Raw genomic sequence first — 17,568 nt, 5'->3', positions numbered from 1 at the left:
GTAGGATACATAAGTTGAATTTATAAAATGTAACATTATCTTGTCGATTATCCACCCAATTTAATTCATGCCCGATTTTATTTACAATTTTAGGGACATGTTACCTCACTTCATGTTCTATTTATAAGTTTTTTAGATTCTGTTTTTTTTTAACTCTTTAATTTGTATGCATTCAAAGAAGATTCAGTCTTCATTGAGCAAATTTGTAAATGTTAGAAACAAGAAGGTATATAGAATTGTCATTTCTGTTATTATATTTCATAGGATACAATATATATATAGAAATACAATATTAGAGTTTATGGTTACACTAATGGACCGATAAAGGAGATCTATATAACAATAGAATTATTCATAACAGAAAATGATATTTTTTTTCCTCACTTTCGTTTATCAATCTTATTAATTATTTTCTTATAATAGTTTGTTTTTTTTAAATAAATATTTTGTATTTTTTAAATCAGTCGTGTAGTCGAATTTTATGGTTCTCACAAATAAATGAATGATGGATTTATGATGTTTAAATGATGATTATAGACTTATGGTTAATCTATCTTGGTTTTTTACATTTTGGATGTATTACTTGAATTAAATTAGTCACTTAATTAAGGAATCTTTTTAAAATTTTAAACACATGTTATTATTTATTTTTAAAATAGAAAATAGAAGGCATACACAATCTAGAGATCGACAACCTTCTACTTTTTTGTCACACATGACAATTATTGAAAACATGAAAAACAACACTCTGAAATATGACCACCCCTTCACCTGAAGATGTATGTGGTATCTTCATGGATATTGTTGTTTAGGCAGTTTCAACTGCATTTATTGAGCCCTTGGTGCAGATTGTAGAACATGCCATGACACATTTTTCAACAGCTCCATTCACAATTTCACTTGCATCTAGTCATCGAAACAAAATTTGAATGTATTATAAATATGTTCTCTTGTGGAGTATTAAAAAAGCTGTCTATAGTAATGATAATGAGATTTAGGAGTTTGCTATACCGGAGTTATGGAGAGTGGTTAAAGCACCACAGATAGAAGATACACACCCAACATTGCAGTATTCATTCACAACATCAACTTGAGACAAAAATCAAAACAAATAAATAATGAAATCTTGATCCGTATTTAATAACGTAAAATAATAATCAATTTACCTGTGTTCTCAAGAATGTCCTTAGTATATCCATTAGGACAATCCCCATTAACGATTGTGCAGCGACTGAGGCTAGCACAACTTTTTCTATTACCTCCTTCAATGCGGCAATAATTATAGGCTAATCTAGCAATTTTGGAGGGACAGCAGCTCTTTGCGTCAACTTGAATTTGTGCCATGAACAGACTCATTACGAGCACACTTAGAATCAATGTTTTTCCTTCCATCTTTCGATTGATTAGTTGTCTGATCACAAAATGTATGTGGAGAGTTATAAGCTTGTATTGATGAACTGATGATGAAACAAGGCTCGCTTAAATACTAGTTGGTCTACAATTTGCAACCACAAAACTTTGTTTGATAGCCAGGTTTATCACATGCTGCGTGGACCAACCCTATATTAATTGTAATCGTCACCTCCGGGCCGGGTGATCTCTAATTCTGACCAAGGATAGTTTATATCTTCTTTTTCTTTTTCTTCTTGGTTAAATAGAACCAAACAGAGAATTTTGTTGAAGTTTTGTGTTAATGTATTATTTAGGATATTACGTATAAGTTTGGCTGGTTATATTTTGTATGTTCGTGCTAACTGCTAATCGTATAATTATTATGCACTTTCTAAAAATTTAGTTTACAACTATGATGAGAGTTTATATTATGAGTATTATGTGGATAATATTTTTATCAATTATTGTATATGAGTAGTTTGGAGAGGGAAAGATAAGAACGTAGTTTGTTACGACGTGTTTTTCATTTCATCATTTGACACCTCTCAGGTGGTTATGTTTTTCGTTTCATCATTTAATTTTTAACCACCTCTCAGCCAGGTGGTTATGTAGGTATACATTAAATTTTAAACCAACTCTATTGTCGTTATGTAGATATATATATTTTTATACTAGCTGATGGCACATTAAAATATGAGACAAAAATCCAAATAGTTTTGTGTTGTTATGAAAGTAGAGATTTAGGTTAAAGCTCTTGTATTCTTATTGATTCAAACTCGAGGTTACAAGGATATATATACTAGAGTACATATACCGACATAAGAAGTAAAGGGCCGAGTAAGGCTTCGGCTAATGGGCCGAAACTGCATGGACTGAGTAAAGCCTATGGACCGAGACTCCATAGCTTAGTACATGGGCCGGTCTAGTGAGTCCACTAAGTGTTTCACAACACTCCCCCTTGGACGAACGACCGTACCAATGTTGGATGGGATCGCTGCAATGTGCTTAGGGGATGCTGCCTATTAGGGTTTTAGGGTTAGAGACTCGTGCTGATAACGTGTTATGAAAGTAGAGATTTAGGTTAAAGCTCTTGTATTCTTATTGATTCAAACTCGAGGTTACAAGGATATATATACTAGAGTACATAGACCGACATAAGAAGTAAAGGGCCGAGTAAGGCTTCGGCTAATGGGCCGAAGCTGCATGGACTGAGTAAAGCCTATGGACCGAGACTCCATAGCTTAGTACATGGGCCGGTCTAGTGAGTCCACTAAGTGTTTCACAACATGTGTTTCTTTTTGTTTAGTTTTAACTTTTAACCAACTCTTTTGTTTCGACTTTCAGTTTGAAATTTGAATAATAGATTTGGTTTTATTTCCAATTTCAGTTTGATAGTGTTATCACTAGATATGATTTTGTATTGCCATTTTACCACAGAAAGAAAAAAAAAGCATTCTATTTTGACATTTTTTTTTAATGAATGTAAAATTTTATTTATAAAAAAAAAAATTTGTTTTTTACAACAAGTGTAACATGTTAGATTCTAGTAATGTGAAAATCATGACGACAGCTTTATGTTCTAGTGGAAAACCAGATTGTGAGGATGTCTTCGTAACGGTGATTACCGGAGTTCAAAAGGAGGTGCAGATTATTCTGAATGGTCTTATATTTCCAATTACCAAGTCGAGATGCAGAGGTCGGATCTTCACCATGCCTGCGGTTGTTGCGCTCTCGCTATAGTGTATATACCGTTGTTTGAAACGTGTATCGCAAAAACAATAGAATGTGCTTACCGAGAGTAGTGTCTGTAATGAGCGTCTGAATTGTGGCCCAGTCCGATGTAGAGTAGGTACCAAGGAAACCCGTTGTGAGTTTGCTCCAAATCTGATGTGAGAAGGGACACTGCAAGAAAAGATGATTCCTTGTTTCCAGTGAGGATTTGCAGAAAGAGCCTAAAGAGTCAGCATTCCTGTTCCACTTTAACATACGGTCACCTGTCGAGAGTCTGTTCAGCATACCAAGCCAAGTTATAAAAGCACATTTTCGGGTAGCCTGGGGAAACCATACACCCGGTGCCCAAGCACATTTTGGTTTCTCTATACGCATATGTTGCCAAGTTTCCCAGGGCGAGAACCGAGGTTTGAAGCCTATTCTCCCCTTCCAGAGATGCAAATCCTCTGTATCTGGTTTTCTCTTCGCTCAAACAATTGTAATTTCTGCTTCAACGTGGTTTAAAACTTCACCACTACGTCGCCGTGCTCTATGGTTTGACATTACAGTTGCCACATTTGTATGCTTAGGGATTCCCAAATCTTATAACCCCTGTCACTTAACAGATCATGTAACGTACCCAATGAAGACCACCGATCATACCAGAAGGAGGTTGACTCACCGTTTTGTATGTCCTTGCGGTTGAAGTCCTTTGCCAGTTCTCTGAGTTTGAGCAACTTACGCCACAACCAGGACCCCTGAGAAGGTGTTTCTCCGATGTCCCAGAAGGAACTTTGACGAATGAGATAGGTGTGGATCCACTTTCCCCACAATGAATCTTTAGATCCCCAAACGATGTTTATCTCTTTTAATGACCATAAACCTAAACAACCCTCGCAATACGGTGAGCAAATATCTTGCCAAGCAACCTTCGCCTTATGAGTTTTAAGTTCTGGACCACTCCATATATAGGAAAGCAGAGCAAGGCTGTTCGATCTCTTTCATGCATTTTCCAGGCAGACGAAACGCAGAAGACCAAAAATTAGTAATACTCATAAGAACCGACTTAATAAGCTGTAACCGTCCCCCATAGGAAAAGAATCTACATGTCCAAGTACCGATTCGATGTCGAATTTTTGCGAGCAGCGCTGCATAGTCATGACTGGTCATAGACTTGGTTAGGAATGGAAGACCAAGGTAACGTACTGGTAATGTGCCAACTTCAAATGGGAAAGTTGATTTGATCGCCTCTTGAGTAGATTGAGATATCCCAGCCATATAGAGGGTCGACTTCTCGAGACTAATCTTCAGACCCGAGATTGTCGCAAACTCGTTAAAAATTTGGATCACACTTTCTACTGATCGTGTAGTGCCCTCTGCGAAAACCATAAGATCATCCGCAAAGCATAGGTGCGTGATAAAAGGTTGTGACATCTAGGGTGATAGCCAAACCTATTCTCTGCAGCTGCTTATTTATCAAATGTGATAGAACATTCATACAGATTCACATTCATACAAATGTGAGAGAAGATTTCTTGAACTATCTCTTTTACTTTTTAATATCTATTGCATGTTATTCAGAGTTATGATTTGTTCTTTATTCAACATGTCTGAGTAATTTGCTTGTTAGGTTTAGGGTTTTTCATAGGGTTTTTATGATTTATTAGATCTGAGATTTTTAGGGTTCTTAATCTTTTATGATCTTCATCCTTGGTTATTCTTCACAATAATTCTTGATTGATCACCTAGAATTGTTATCTTAGGAAAATAAATTGATATGAGAATATAATTGTTTTACTGATTAAACCATTGATGAGCAGAATTGTTTCTTACAAAGAGATTTGAACTAATAATTCTGTGAACTTATCTAAACCTGTTCTTAAAGCTGATTTTTAACTTGGAATTTTACAAAGTAATTTGGATTTTCTGGTTTTAAATTTGGATATTATTTGCAGTGAGAACTGATTTAATTTACCAAAAGTTTAGAGTTCTAGATCTTATCTTTATTGCTTGAACCTTAAATATTTTATTGATTTAATATTTCATAATTTCCTAAGAAATTCCCTAGGCTTAACTCTTTTGATTTTCTGAATTCACAACTTTCATTTAAATATTTGCATTGCTTTTATTTTATTTAATTTAACTTGTTTAGCGTAATTTACAAAACTCTATAATTTATTGTGTTTGATCTTGAGTCTCTGTGGATTCGACCCCTAAGTACTGTAGTGATCTCTTGTTTGAGAGAGTAGCTCTAGGGATTAATTTGAGCTTATCAGATACCATAGGCTATACATCTCTTAAGTGGGTGTAAAAATCTACTATCAGACATTGTTTGGATTTGGTGGCAGTCATGATGGACATTGTTTGGCCTTGGTGCGTTCCTGTTGGATATTTGTTTGGCCTTGGTGGTGATCTTTTAAGACTTTTGTGTGGCCTTGGTGATGGTCGTGCGGGACATTTTGTGGTCTTTGTGATGTTTTTGTGGCCTTAGTGGTGGCCCTTGCGGTGATTGTTGGTCGTAGGACATTGTGATCTTCTTGCGTGAGCCATAGAGGTAGTTCTGGTCAGCGTGGTACTCGGTCAAGACCATAATTATTGCTCTAGAGAAATGAGATCTCGAACAACTCATGACGGGATGGTTAGGTTCCTGTGTATCATTATCTCCACGAACTTTGGGGCCTGAGGGTATAATTGGTTTATTGACTTCGGGTGCCATCCGAAGGCGCGTTGTAGGGTGATAACCCAAGAGCAGGATTAGACTTCCTGGATTTCGTAGTTGAGGGCCGAGGCTTGATAGCGAGCCGGTAAGATTCAAGGGTCGAGACCTGAGAGTGGGGGAGATGCATGAGCTGAGAGCGAATAATATCAGAGAAGCAGGTTATTGGCCAGATAGAGTCCTCATGGATTAGTCAGAGGATATGCGAGCCATAGTATTGGTTGCACGAAAGATCCTTGATTTTTGGTCATTGTGATAGATCTGAGTATTCTTGAGGTTTCTGCAGGTTATTAGTCTCTGTTGGTGAGATTTCTTCCTGGAGAGTGAGGATCTAAGGCTAACGATGAGTGGGGAAGGCTGTTGTGGTTCTAGCTTCGTCGTTTGGGTTCAGATCTTTCTGTTTTGCAAAGGTGAGTGCATGACCATGGCTTATCTGAGCATGAGATCTTTGAGTTTTCTGTGTTTTCTCTGTGATTTGGTGGATTGATTCCTTGCTTGTTGTGTTTTCGTGATTCATATGGCTTTGTATGGCTGCTGTGACATCCCTGAATAAGTGGTGGTTCTGGAAGAGGAGTTGCGGTCGATGGCGACGCCGGTAATCTAGCACAATGTCCAACAATCCAGGCGAGTGTCGTTCTAAACCAGTTCTCAGCTGGACACTGAAATACTTAGTGAGACAGTCCTCCCATCTACTGGGCTATACACACAAGAAACAAGATCTCAAAACAAGATCCCATCTACTTATGCATCTCTTTTGTGTTGCGGTGCAGGTAAAAACTAAGTGTGATTGTGGAATCAAGGCATTGAAGAGGAGTGTGTTCTAGAGGCTCGGTTGTTTGCTATGTGCTTTTGTTAGGATACTAGAGTGGAACATAGTTGTCTAGAACGGTTGCTAAATTGCTAGTTCTCTGATTTGATTTATGACATGATTAGAATGTTGGATCTTTGGTTAATCGTTTATTCATTTATGGGTTATTGGATTATTGGTTTGATGATTTTGGTTAGCTGCTGATTGTATTGAATGAGACTAGGTTGTTAGTGAATATGAGATCAGAGCTATTATGCAAATAAAAAAAAACAGGGTCGGGTTGTTTCAAAATCGTAAAAGACAACGAAAAAAAATTTACTAATCATTATTTAGATTTTTTCTACTAAACTTTTAGAAAATAACGCAGGTACTGAAAGTAAAATCTTTTAATAATTTGAATTATTATATTTATGTTAAAAAATTGTATTGATAAAATGTTTATACTAAATTTCCACATAACGCGCGGGTACCTAAACATTAGTAACGAATAATGTAAGAAGATCTCCAAAACATTGGTGGAGACAAATGTGTCAAAGTCATCTATGACTAATGGAGTAATGGGTCGATCCAAACGATTATGGCCTATAATTTATAATGAGTTCGATATTTTGACTACAATAAGTTAATGTGTCAATGAAGTGTTTGCCTCTAGTTAATGGATTTATTTATGGGTCACAAGAAACTAATTACTAAGGCTTTGTCATAAATACTAATCGAATTCATAGGTTAAGGTTTCGTCAAAGCCCAACACATATAACATAATCTATACTAACATTTTTTGAGTATAAAATTGTGTCCTCCTTTTTGTCACCCGGGTCGGGTTATTTACTTCTTTTAAACCGATTCAAAAAATCGGATCTTTCCTTTACTTATCACATGGGTCGGGTTTTTTTTTAAACATTTAATCCGCTTATGAAAATCGGATCTTCCCTAAAAATCTATTCTAATAAAATTTGCAACATCCCTAAAATATCGAGAATACACAACAAATTTGGTAAGTGGTTATACGTATATTAATCATAAACGATCCGTATATTCTTAATATATGTGCGATGTTTTATTTTAAACATTAAATAGAGATTCATCCCTAAAATATAGAACTAACTAAAACGGAAATCTAATTAAGATAAATAATAATATGCAGTTAATCAAACATAATCTCATCAAATTAAATCATGATGGTAAACATCCCAGAAATATAGTGTAAACTATCAAACTATATAAAAAATAAATCATTTACTTTTCCTAAGATATCGCAATCATTTAATCTGCATTAATCATCATAATTCAATATTCCTATATACTTTATAATACTTATTGGCAACCAAAACTGTTTTCAAATGATAGAAGATACGATTAATAGACTCCAATAGATAAGGTAAGATGATTTCAATTTCCAATTATAAAATCTTTTCACAAAACATAAAAGCACACTAATTCCAAATATAGTTTCCGAAATTTTTATTTTTAAATCAAATTAAATTCTTCTAAATTTGCTCATCACGATTTTTGCGAATCCTAAATGAAAAACCCTACAATCTTACCTATACACAATAAATACTTTTCCGTCACTACACTTTCAAGCACCAAACTCTTCCACTCTTCTCTTTAGAGAAAGCAACTAAACTATGGCTTTCATTCATCTCACCTAAAATCACTAAAGCTCGACACCATTATTCTAAAGCACAAGCAAACTAATTAATTGTGACAACTCCAATGGTTCGCTTTCTTATACTTCTACTCTGATGATATTGTATTATATGAAGTCCTTCTTTATGTTGTATCAAACATGTCTTATTTTTAAAAAATTGCAAGTGACTCATTTTCAAAGTGGGTGTTGAAAAGGAGAATATATTACTAAGCAAACTTCAATTTTTATGTAAGCTCATTGATAGATACAGAAAACTATATATTCTAACCTTTGTCGAGATTGATTGCTAATGCCTTAGCTTCTTCCTTTTTTTTTGGTTTCATAAAGTGTCACCTACGAAGCAACACATATGTATATATATATATATATATATATATATATATGAAATTGTCGGTTCTAAATTCATTAAATAACCCAAATCTTGCTTTTATTTTCTTCCATACATAATTGATAATCCTGTAAAAAACTTTTGATTAAAAATATAGAGAAGGATTACGATACTTGGCGAATGTGTGGAATAAGAGAATTTGCAGCGGAAGCCACTAGGAAGATTTGTTGGAATCTCATATGTGATTAATCATATGCTAGAAAAATTAGAAAAGAGGTGTGATAAGATGGTGAAGGTTAAGTAAAGAATTGTAAACAGAAGAAGAAAAGAAAAGAGAGAAGAAAGGTCTATAACCCGAGTGCTAATTGGGTTTGCTTTGTGTTTTTGTATTATTATCTAATCTCATATATTATAGATTTGTAATCATAGATTAGAATTAATGAAGTTACAAATTATATCCATATATGTTATATGGACTACTAAATATTATACATATTAACAATTTTTATTTTTGAACAAGTAATTTTTAAATGAAAAAGTTTCCAAACAGAAATATTTTAATTTGTATTAAAAAAAAAGGATACACACTAACCTACCATATATTATTCTACAACACAAAACAAATCTATAAAAAATTATATATTATCCATCAAAATTTTTTATAATATTTAAATTTTAAATCATAAACATATAAAATATAAGAAACAATAATATTTTTTTTTCTATTGTGACAAGGGTCCAAACAAGATATAAATTAAACATTACTAAAAACATTCAAACTTAGAAAAGGTATAAAATACTACCAGACAAACTTATATGGTAGGATGGGTTTAGATGGACATTCATATAAATTAGAAAATTTTAATATGGTCCTACAACATGGGTAAATCATTTTATTCGGTAAAATTTTATTCTTTTTCTAAATTTGACATTTTATACATTCAATAACACATACTATTAATAACTGTCAAAACACACACACATATATATATATATATATAATATTGTAACATTTATATTAAAACTCAGAAAAACTTGATTTACTTATATATATATAAGTATTTCTATATAAATTGCCTCGTGGTGTAGCATGGGGTCAAATCAGTAATATTCAAAAGATATGGTTGTAATATATTCAGCCCATCATTGGAAAAAAAGAATATACCGAACCAAGATGTACATAAAATCGTAGCATCAAAAACATGTTTGTCTTGTCCAAGTGAGTTTCGATGTAAGAAATGAATTAGGATATATCCCGTGCTTAAAGCACGGATCAACATTTTTTTTTAAAAATTATTATATAATAATAAAATTATTGTTTTTTTTGAAAAGTTATTTTGTTTGACATAATATTTATTTTAGATTGCTATGTAAATCTAGTAGTCTATTTGAATAATAATAATTTAAGAATATTATAGTATTTTATTTTTTACGTATTATTACAGTTTTATATTGTTTGTTTGTTGTATTTGCATCATTATTTTGTGAAATATAAAATAGTAACTTTAAAAATTATAATTGAGAGTAAATAAAAATTATTAATTTATCATTTATATAAATTTAGTTTTACCATCCTGCCAATGTGGAAATTAAAACACACATTTTCATACAATGAGTAATATATCTTCGTTTTTAAAAATTCAAATCACAACATATGCAGAAAAATATGCATGTTAAATTATAAGTATTATATGAAAATTCCAAACAATTTGTAAATAAAATAAAATAAAGATGATAGGAGAATCATAATTTGAAAACTTAACAAAATCTTCGAATTTAGTTATTAAAAATAATCGTATTGTATACTTGGATATAAAATCTTAGTTTTTAAAATTCTGATTGGTTTATATATTTAAAAAAAAATTAGTAATTTCGTCCATAATTTATTAGAGAGAGAAAATAGTTTTTTAGATTTTTTTCGATTTTTTAATATTTGATCTGTTAGTGTTTTTTATTTTTAGTTAATTATATTTATTTAAATTAGTTAATTAAACTTAATTATTTTTTACTAATGGCAATTGAATGTAATTTTTTACACATTTTAAGGTTAGTTTTATATTTGTACTTCTCAATTAATATAGTAGGATACATAAGTTGAATTTATAAAATGTAACATTATCTTGTCGATTATCCACCCAATTTAATTCATGCCCGATTTTATTTACAATTTTAGGGACATGTTACCTCACTTCATGTTCTATTTATAAGTTTTTTAGATTCTGTTTTTTTTTAACTCTTTAATTTGTATGCATTCAAAGAAGATTCAGTCTTCATTGAGCAAATTTGTAAATGTTAGAAACAAGAAGGTATATAGAATTGTCATTTCTGTTATTATATTTCATAGGATACAATATATATATAGAAATACAATATTAGAGTTTATGGTTACACTAATGGACCGATAAAGGAGATCTATATAACAATAGAATTATTCATAACAGAAAATGATATTTTTTTTCCTCACTTTCGTTTATCAATCTTATTAATTATTTTCTTATAATAGTTTGTTTTTTTTAAATAAATATTTTGTATTTTTTAAATCAGTCGTGTAGTCGAATTTTATGGTTCTCACAAATAAATGAATGATGGATTTATGATGTTTAAATGATGATTATAGACTTATGGTTAATCTATCTTGGTTTTTTACATTTTGGATGTATTACTTGAATTAAATTAGTCACTTAATTAAGGAATCTTTTTAAAATTTTAAACACATGTTATTATTTATTTTTAAAATAGAAAATAGAAGGCATACACAATCTAGAGATCGACAACCTTCTACTTTTTTGTCACACATGACAATTATTGAAAACATGAAAAACAACACTCTGAAATATGACCACCCCTTCACCTGAAGATGTATGTGGTATCTTCATGGATATTGTTGTTTAGGCAGTTTCAACTGCATTTATTGAGCCCTTGGTGCAGATTGTAGAACATGCCATGACACATTTTTCAACAGCTCCATTCACAATTTCACTTGCATCTAGTCATCGAAACAAAATTTGAATGTATTATAAATATGTTCTCTTGTGGAGTATTAAAAAAGCTGTCTATAGTAATGATAATGAGATTTAGGAGTTTGCTATACCGGAGTTATGGAGAGTGGTTAAAGCACCACAGATAGAAGATACACACCCAACATTGCAGTATTCATTCACAACATCAACTTGAGACAAAAATCAAAACAAATAAATAATGAAATCTTGATCCGTATTTAATAACGTAAAATAATAATCAATTTACCTGTGTTCTCAAGAATGTCCTTAGTATATCCATTAGGACAATCCCCATTAACGATTTTGCAGCGACTGAGGCTAGCACAACTTTTTCTATTACCTCCTTCAATGCGGCAATAATTATAGGCTAATCTAGCAATTTTGGAGGGACAGCAGCTCTTTGCGTCAACTTGAATTTGTGCCATGAACAGACTCATTACGAGCACACTTAGAATCAATGTTTTTCCTTCCATCTTTCGATTGATTAGTTGTCTGATCACAAAATGTATGTGGAGAGTTATAAGCTTGTATTGATGAACTGATGATGAAACAAGGCTCGCTTAAATACTAGTTGGTCTACAATTTGCAACCACAAAACTTTGTTTGATAGCCAGGTTTATCACATGCTGCGTGGACCAACCCTATATTAATTGTAATCGTCACCTCCGGGCCGGGTGATCTCTAATTCTGACCAAGGATAGTTTATATCTTCTTTTTCTTTTTCTTCTTGGTTAAATAGAACCAAACAGAGAATTTTGTTGAAGTTTTGTGTTAATGTATTATTTAGGATATTACGTATAAGTTTGGCTGGTTATATTTTGTATGTTCGTGCTAACTGCTAATCGTATAATTATTATGCACTTTCTAAAAATTTAGTTTACAACTATGATGAGAGTTTATATTATGAGTATTATGTGGATAATATTTTTATCAATTATTGTATATGAGTAGTTTGGAGAGGGAAAGATAAGAACGTAGTTTGTTACGACGTGTTTTTCGTTTCATCATTTGACACCTCTCAGGTGGTTATGTTTTTCGTTTCATCATTTAATTTTTAACCACCTCTCAGCCAGGTGGTTATGTAGGTATACATTAAATTTTAAACCAACTCTATTGTCGTTATGTAGATATATATATTTTTATACTAGCTGATGGCACATTAAAATATGAGACAAAAATCCAAATAGTTTTGTGTTGTTATGAAAGTAGAGATTTAGGTTAAAGCTCTTGTATTCTTATTGATTCAAACTCGAGGTTACAAGGATATATATACTAGAGTACATAGACCGACATAAGAAGTAAAGGGCCGAGTAAGGCTTCGGCTAATGGGCCGAAGCTGCATGGACTGAGTAAAGCCTATGGACCGAGACTCCATAGCTTAGTACATGGGCCGGTCTAGTGAGTCCACTAAGTGTTTCACAACACTCCCCCTTGGACGAACGACCGTACCAATGTTGGATGGGATCGCTGCAATGTGCTTAGGGGATGCTGCCTATTAGGGTTTTAGGGTTAGAGACTCGTGCTGATAACGTGTTATGAAAGTAGAGATTTAGGTTAAAGCTCTTGTATTCTTATTGATTCAAACTCGAGGTTACAAGGATATATATACTAGAGTACATAGACCGACATAAGAAGTAAAGGGCCGAGTAAGGCTTCGGCTAATGGGCCGAAGCTGCATGGACTGAGTAAAGCCTATGGACCGAGACTCCATAGCTTAGTACATGGGCCGGTCTAGTGAGTCCACTAAGTGTTTCACAACATGTGTTTCTTTTTGTTTAGTTTTAACTTTTAACCAACTCTTTTGTTTCGACTTTCAGTTTGAAATTTGAATAATAGATTTGGTTTTATTTCCAATTTCAGTTTGATAGTGTTATCACTAGATATGATTTTGTATTGCCATTTTACCACAGAAAGAAAAAAAATATCATTAGATATGATTTTGTACTCCATTTTGAGTCTAGGGAGTACTTCTGCTTTAATAATATAGATTATAGACTTGTCGTTAATCTATCTTGGTTTTTTACATTTTGGATGTATTACTTAATTAAATTAGTCACTTAATTAAGATATCTATTTAAAATTTAAAACACGTTATTATTTATTTTAAAGATAGAAAATAGAAGGCATACACAATCTAGAGATCGACAACCTTCTACATTTTTGTCACACACGACAATTATTAGAAACATGAAAAACAACACTGTGAAATATGGCCACCCCCTTCACCTGAAGATGTATGTGGTATCTTCACGGATATGGTTGTTTAGGCAGTTTCAACTGTATTCATTGAGCCCTTGGTGCAGATTGTAGAACATGCCATGACGCATTTTTCAACAGCTCTATTCACAATTTCACTTGCATCTAGTCATTGAATCAAAATTTGAATGTATTACAAATGTGTTCTCTTGTGCAGGATTAAAAAAAAAAATTTAGTAATGACAATGAGATTTAGGATTTTGCATTACCGGAGTTATGGAGAGTGGTTAGAGCACCGCAGATAGAAGATACACACCCAACGTTGCAGTATTCATTCACAGCATCACCTTGAGACAAAAACCAAAAAAAGAAAATAATGCAATCTTGATCCATATTTAATAACGTAAAATAATAATCAATTTACCTGTGCTCTCAAGAATGTCCTTCGTATATCCATTAGGACATTTCCCATTAACGATTTTGCAGCCACTGATGCTAGCACATCTTTCTCTGGAACCTCCTGCAAAGCGGCATGAATTGTAGATATTTCTAGCAGTGGTGGAGGGACAACAGCTCTTAGCGTCAACTTGAATTTGTGCCATGAACAGACTCATTACAAGTACACTTAGAATCAATGTTTTTCCTTCCATCTTTCGACTGATTAGTTGTCTGATCACACTATGTATGTGGAGAGTTATAAGCTTGTGTTGATGAACTGATGATGAAACAAGGCTCGCTTAAATACCAGTTGGTCTACAATTTGCAGCCACTAAACTTTCTTTGATAGCCAGGTTTATCACATGCTGGGTGGACCAACCCTATCTTAATTGTTACCTTCACCTCCGGGTGATCTCTTATTAAGACCAACCCTATCTTCTTTTTATTTTTCTTCTTGGTTAAATGGAACCAAACAGAGAATTTTGTTGAAGTTTTCTGTTACTTAATATATTAGTTAGGATATTCCGTATAAGTTTGGCTGGTTATATTTTGTATGTTCGTGCTAACTGCTAATCGTGTAATTCTTATGTACTTTCTAAAATTTTTGTATACAGCTGGGATGAGAGTTGGTTATATGATGAGTATTATGTCGATAATTTTTTTTTATCAATTCTTGTGTATGAGTAGTTTTTGGAGGAAAAGATAAGAACGTTGTTTGTTACAACGTGTTTTTCGTTTCTTCGTTTAATTTTTAACCAACTCTCTTGTGGTTATGTAGATATATATTAAATTTTTAACCAACTCTATTGTCGTTATGTAGATATATATATATATATATATATATTTTAGACTAGCTCATGGCAAATTAAAATATGAGACAAAAATCCAAATTGTTTGTTTAGTTTTAACCAACTCTTTTGTTTCGACTTTCAGTTTGAAATTTGAATAATGGATTTGGTTTTATTTCCAATTTCAGTTTTATAGTGTTATCAATAGATATGATTTTCTATTTTGACATTTCTTTACGACAAGAACTTTTTACATGTCAATATGTGTGTTCGACAACTATATTTTCCACGAATTTATTCTTTTATCATCCAGTCATGTACGTAAGTATGTTAAAGCCATATAATCTTTTTGTTGAGTAATCTTGAAGTGGATTGGGGCTCAAGCAGAGTATAATTATGAGCAATCTAAATATTCATTTATAAGAAGAATAGGAAGTTATGAGTTATGTTAAATTTCATTTTGTTAGAAATCTTCTATTTCTATGTCTTGAGCAAAGCATATATATTGAGTTGTGGTAATGCGTGTTTGAATCTGACCTAGACACAAAGAATGTGTGGTATCTCGACAATGGAGCTAGTAATCTCATGAGTGGAAACTGAGATTTCTTTCTAAAACTAGATAAAGCAATTACAGGAATGGTGAGGTTTGGATATGATTCAAGAATCAATATACAAGGTAAAGGCTCAATCCGTTTCGTGTTCGAGAATGGAGTAAAGAAAGTGCTAAACAATGTATATTATATTCAAGATCTAAAGAGTAATATCATAAGTCTCGGTCAAGCTACTGAAGTTGGATGTGAGGTGCGAATGAAAGAAGATCTGTTGAAAAATCTATGATCAATTAGGAGGTTTGTTGATAGAGACTAGAAGGTCAAGGAATCGTCCATACAAAGTCGTTCTTGAAGTCGATAACTTTAAGTGCCTGCAGTTAGCATCTTCGACAGAGTCCACCAAATGGCATGCAAGGTTGGGTCATGTAAATGTTGAGACAATGAACACAATGATCAACAAGGAACTAGTAATTGGCATACCAAGCATCATGTTCGAGAGAGACGTGTGCATCGTGCCTACTTGGAAAGCAAGCAAGACAATCTTTCCCACAATCTACCTCATATCGAGCCTCTGCAATTCTTGAACTGATTCACGGGGATCTTTGTGGTCCAATCACGCCACCGACTCGTTCTCACAAAAGGTATATATTCGTGATTATTGATGACCACTCTCGATATATGTGGACTGTTCTTTTGAAGGAGAAAAGCGAAGCATTAGAAAAATTCAAAGCTTTCAAGAAACTCGTCGAACAAGAAACTGGAGCTATGGTTAAGATATTTCGAACCGATAGAGGTGGAGAATTTGTCTCTCACGAGTTTCAGAATTTCTGTGATAAGTTTGGAATTCAAAGGCATTTGACTGCACCATACTCTCCTCAACAAAATGGCGTAGTAGAAAGACGCAATAGAACATTTATGGAGATGACTCGAAGCATCTTAAAACACATGAACTTATCTAACTACCTTTGGGGAGAAGCTGTGAGGCACGCTACTTACTTAATCAATAGGGTTGGAACAAGATCATTGATTGGGAACACACCATATGAAGCATTTAAAGGAAGGAAGCCGAATGTTGAACATCTCAGAATCTTTGGGTGTTTGAGTTATGCAAGAACTGAATCAATTGGAAGAAAGAAACTTGATGATAGATCAAGAGTTCTGGTTCATCTAGGCACAGAACCCGGTTTGAAAGCACATCGACTTCTTGATCCCACAGCCAAGAAAATCTGTGTGTCTCGTGATGTGGTCTTTGATGAAAACAAAAGTTGGTTCTGGAATGACAAGGAGGAAGGACTTGTTAAAGAATCTGGCACATTCATTATTCTTGAAGAAAATGGAGGTAGCGAAACAGAGCATACTAGTGCCGAAACAAAGGATCTTGTTAGTGATGATGAGAAAGGCGGAAATGGTCAAGAAGAAGGAGATGATGCTAGTTCATAAAATGGTGAAGAAGGTGATGAAGAAAACCATGATAATAGTGATGTTATTTCACTAAGAAGTTCAACGAGACCAAAAGTGAAACCAGCTTGGATGAATGATTATGTTATGATGGCTGAAATAGAAGGCGAGAAACTTCTAACTGTGATTAATGATGAACCGTGGGATTTTACACAAGCCAAAGATCACAAAGTTTGGATAGAGGCATGTGAAAACGAGCTTTCTTCCATCGAGAGGAACAAAATGTGGAACCTAATTGATCCTCCTCAAGGAGTTAAACATTTTGGTTTAAAGTGGGTCTTTAAGGTAAAACGCAATTCTGATGGTAGAATCAACAAACACAAGGCGCGTTTAGTAGCAAAAGGATATGTTCAAAAGCATGGAATTGAATATGATGAGGTGTTTGCTCCGGTAGCAAGAATGGAAACTGTTCGCTTCATCATTGCTCTAGCGGCTTAAAGAGGCTGGGAAATTCACCATCTGGATGTTAAGACCGCGTTCTTACATGGAGAATTAAAAGAGGAAGTCTATGTCAGTCAGCCCGAAGGCTTTAC

The 17,568-nt window shown here is 33.4% G+C and overlaps 3 protein-coding genes across 3 annotated transcripts; all 3 read right to left on the bottom strand.

Annotated features, from left to right (window-relative positions):
* Window positions 1-615: 615 nt before the first annotated feature.
* Window positions 616-1,505, bottom strand: LOC104733012 (putative thionin-2.4). The gene is made up of 3 exons (XM_010452620.3): window positions 1,167-1,505; window positions 1,012-1,089; window positions 616-906 (listed from the first exon to the last, which is right to left on the bottom strand). The coding sequence occupies exons 1-3, from the start codon at window positions 1,390-1,392 to the stop codon at window positions 809-811; spliced, it is 402 nt and encodes a 133-aa protein (XP_010450922.2). The 5' UTR covers window positions 1,393-1,505; the 3' UTR covers window positions 616-808.
* Window positions 1,506-11,300: 9,795 nt separating this feature from the next.
* On the bottom strand, window positions 11,301-12,230 carry LOC147933029 (putative thionin-2.4). The gene is made up of 3 exons (XM_087478306.1): window positions 11,852-12,230; window positions 11,697-11,774; window positions 11,301-11,591 (listed from the first exon to the last, which is right to left on the bottom strand). Exons 1-3 carry the CDS (start codon window positions 12,075-12,077, stop codon window positions 11,494-11,496), a joined length of 402 nt encoding a protein of 133 aa, XP_087334432.1. The 5' UTR covers window positions 12,078-12,230; the 3' UTR covers window positions 11,301-11,493.
* A 1,447-nt stretch (window positions 12,231-13,677) lies between these two features.
* Window positions 13,678-14,712, bottom strand: LOC147933028 (putative thionin-2.4). Its single transcript, XM_087478307.1, has 3 exons — window positions 14,225-14,712; window positions 14,070-14,147; window positions 13,678-13,965 (listed from the first exon to the last, which is right to left on the bottom strand). Exons 1-3 carry the CDS (start codon window positions 14,448-14,450, stop codon window positions 13,868-13,870), a joined length of 402 nt encoding a protein of 133 aa, XP_087334433.1. The 5' UTR covers window positions 14,451-14,712; the 3' UTR covers window positions 13,678-13,867.
* Window positions 14,713-17,568: the final 2,856 nt, after the last annotated feature.

The sequence above is a fragment of the Camelina sativa genome, chromosome 12, assembly GCF_030686135.1.
Source record: "Camelina sativa cultivar CO46 ecotype springtype chromosome 12, ASM3068613v1".
Lineage (NCBI taxonomy): Eukaryota > Viridiplantae > Streptophyta > Magnoliopsida > Brassicales > Brassicaceae > Camelina > Camelina sativa.
This window is presented reverse-complemented; position numbering and strand designations above follow the sequence as displayed.

Coding starts and splice junctions, on each gene's coding strand:
- LOC104733012 (XM_010452620.3), bottom strand. CDS start 1,392: ATGGAAGGAAAAACATTGATTCTAAGTGTGCTCGTAATGAGTCTGTTC. Junction 1,090..1,166: donor GGACATTCTTGAGAACACAG/GTAAATTGATTA, acceptor TTTTGTCTCAAG/TTGATGTTGTGAATGAATAC. Junction 907..1,011: donor AACCACTCTCCATAACTCCG/GTATAGCAAACT, acceptor TTCGATGACTAG/ATGCAAGTGAAATTGTGAAT.
- LOC147933028 (XM_087478307.1), bottom strand. CDS start 14,450: ATGGAAGGAAAAACATTGATTCTAAGTGTACTTGTAATGAGTCTGTTC. Junction 14,148..14,224: donor GGACATTCTTGAGAGCACAG/GTAAATTGATTA, acceptor TTTTGTCTCAAG/GTGATGCTGTGAATGAATAC. Junction 13,966..14,069: donor AACCACTCTCCATAACTCCG/GTAATGCAAAAT, acceptor TTCAATGACTAG/ATGCAAGTGAAATTGTGAAT.
- LOC147933029 (XM_087478306.1), bottom strand. CDS start 12,077: ATGGAAGGAAAAACATTGATTCTAAGTGTGCTCGTAATGAGTCTGTTC. Junction 11,775..11,851: donor GGACATTCTTGAGAACACAG/GTAAATTGATTA, acceptor TTTTGTCTCAAG/TTGATGTTGTGAATGAATAC. Junction 11,592..11,696: donor AACCACTCTCCATAACTCCG/GTATAGCAAACT, acceptor TTCGATGACTAG/ATGCAAGTGAAATTGTGAAT.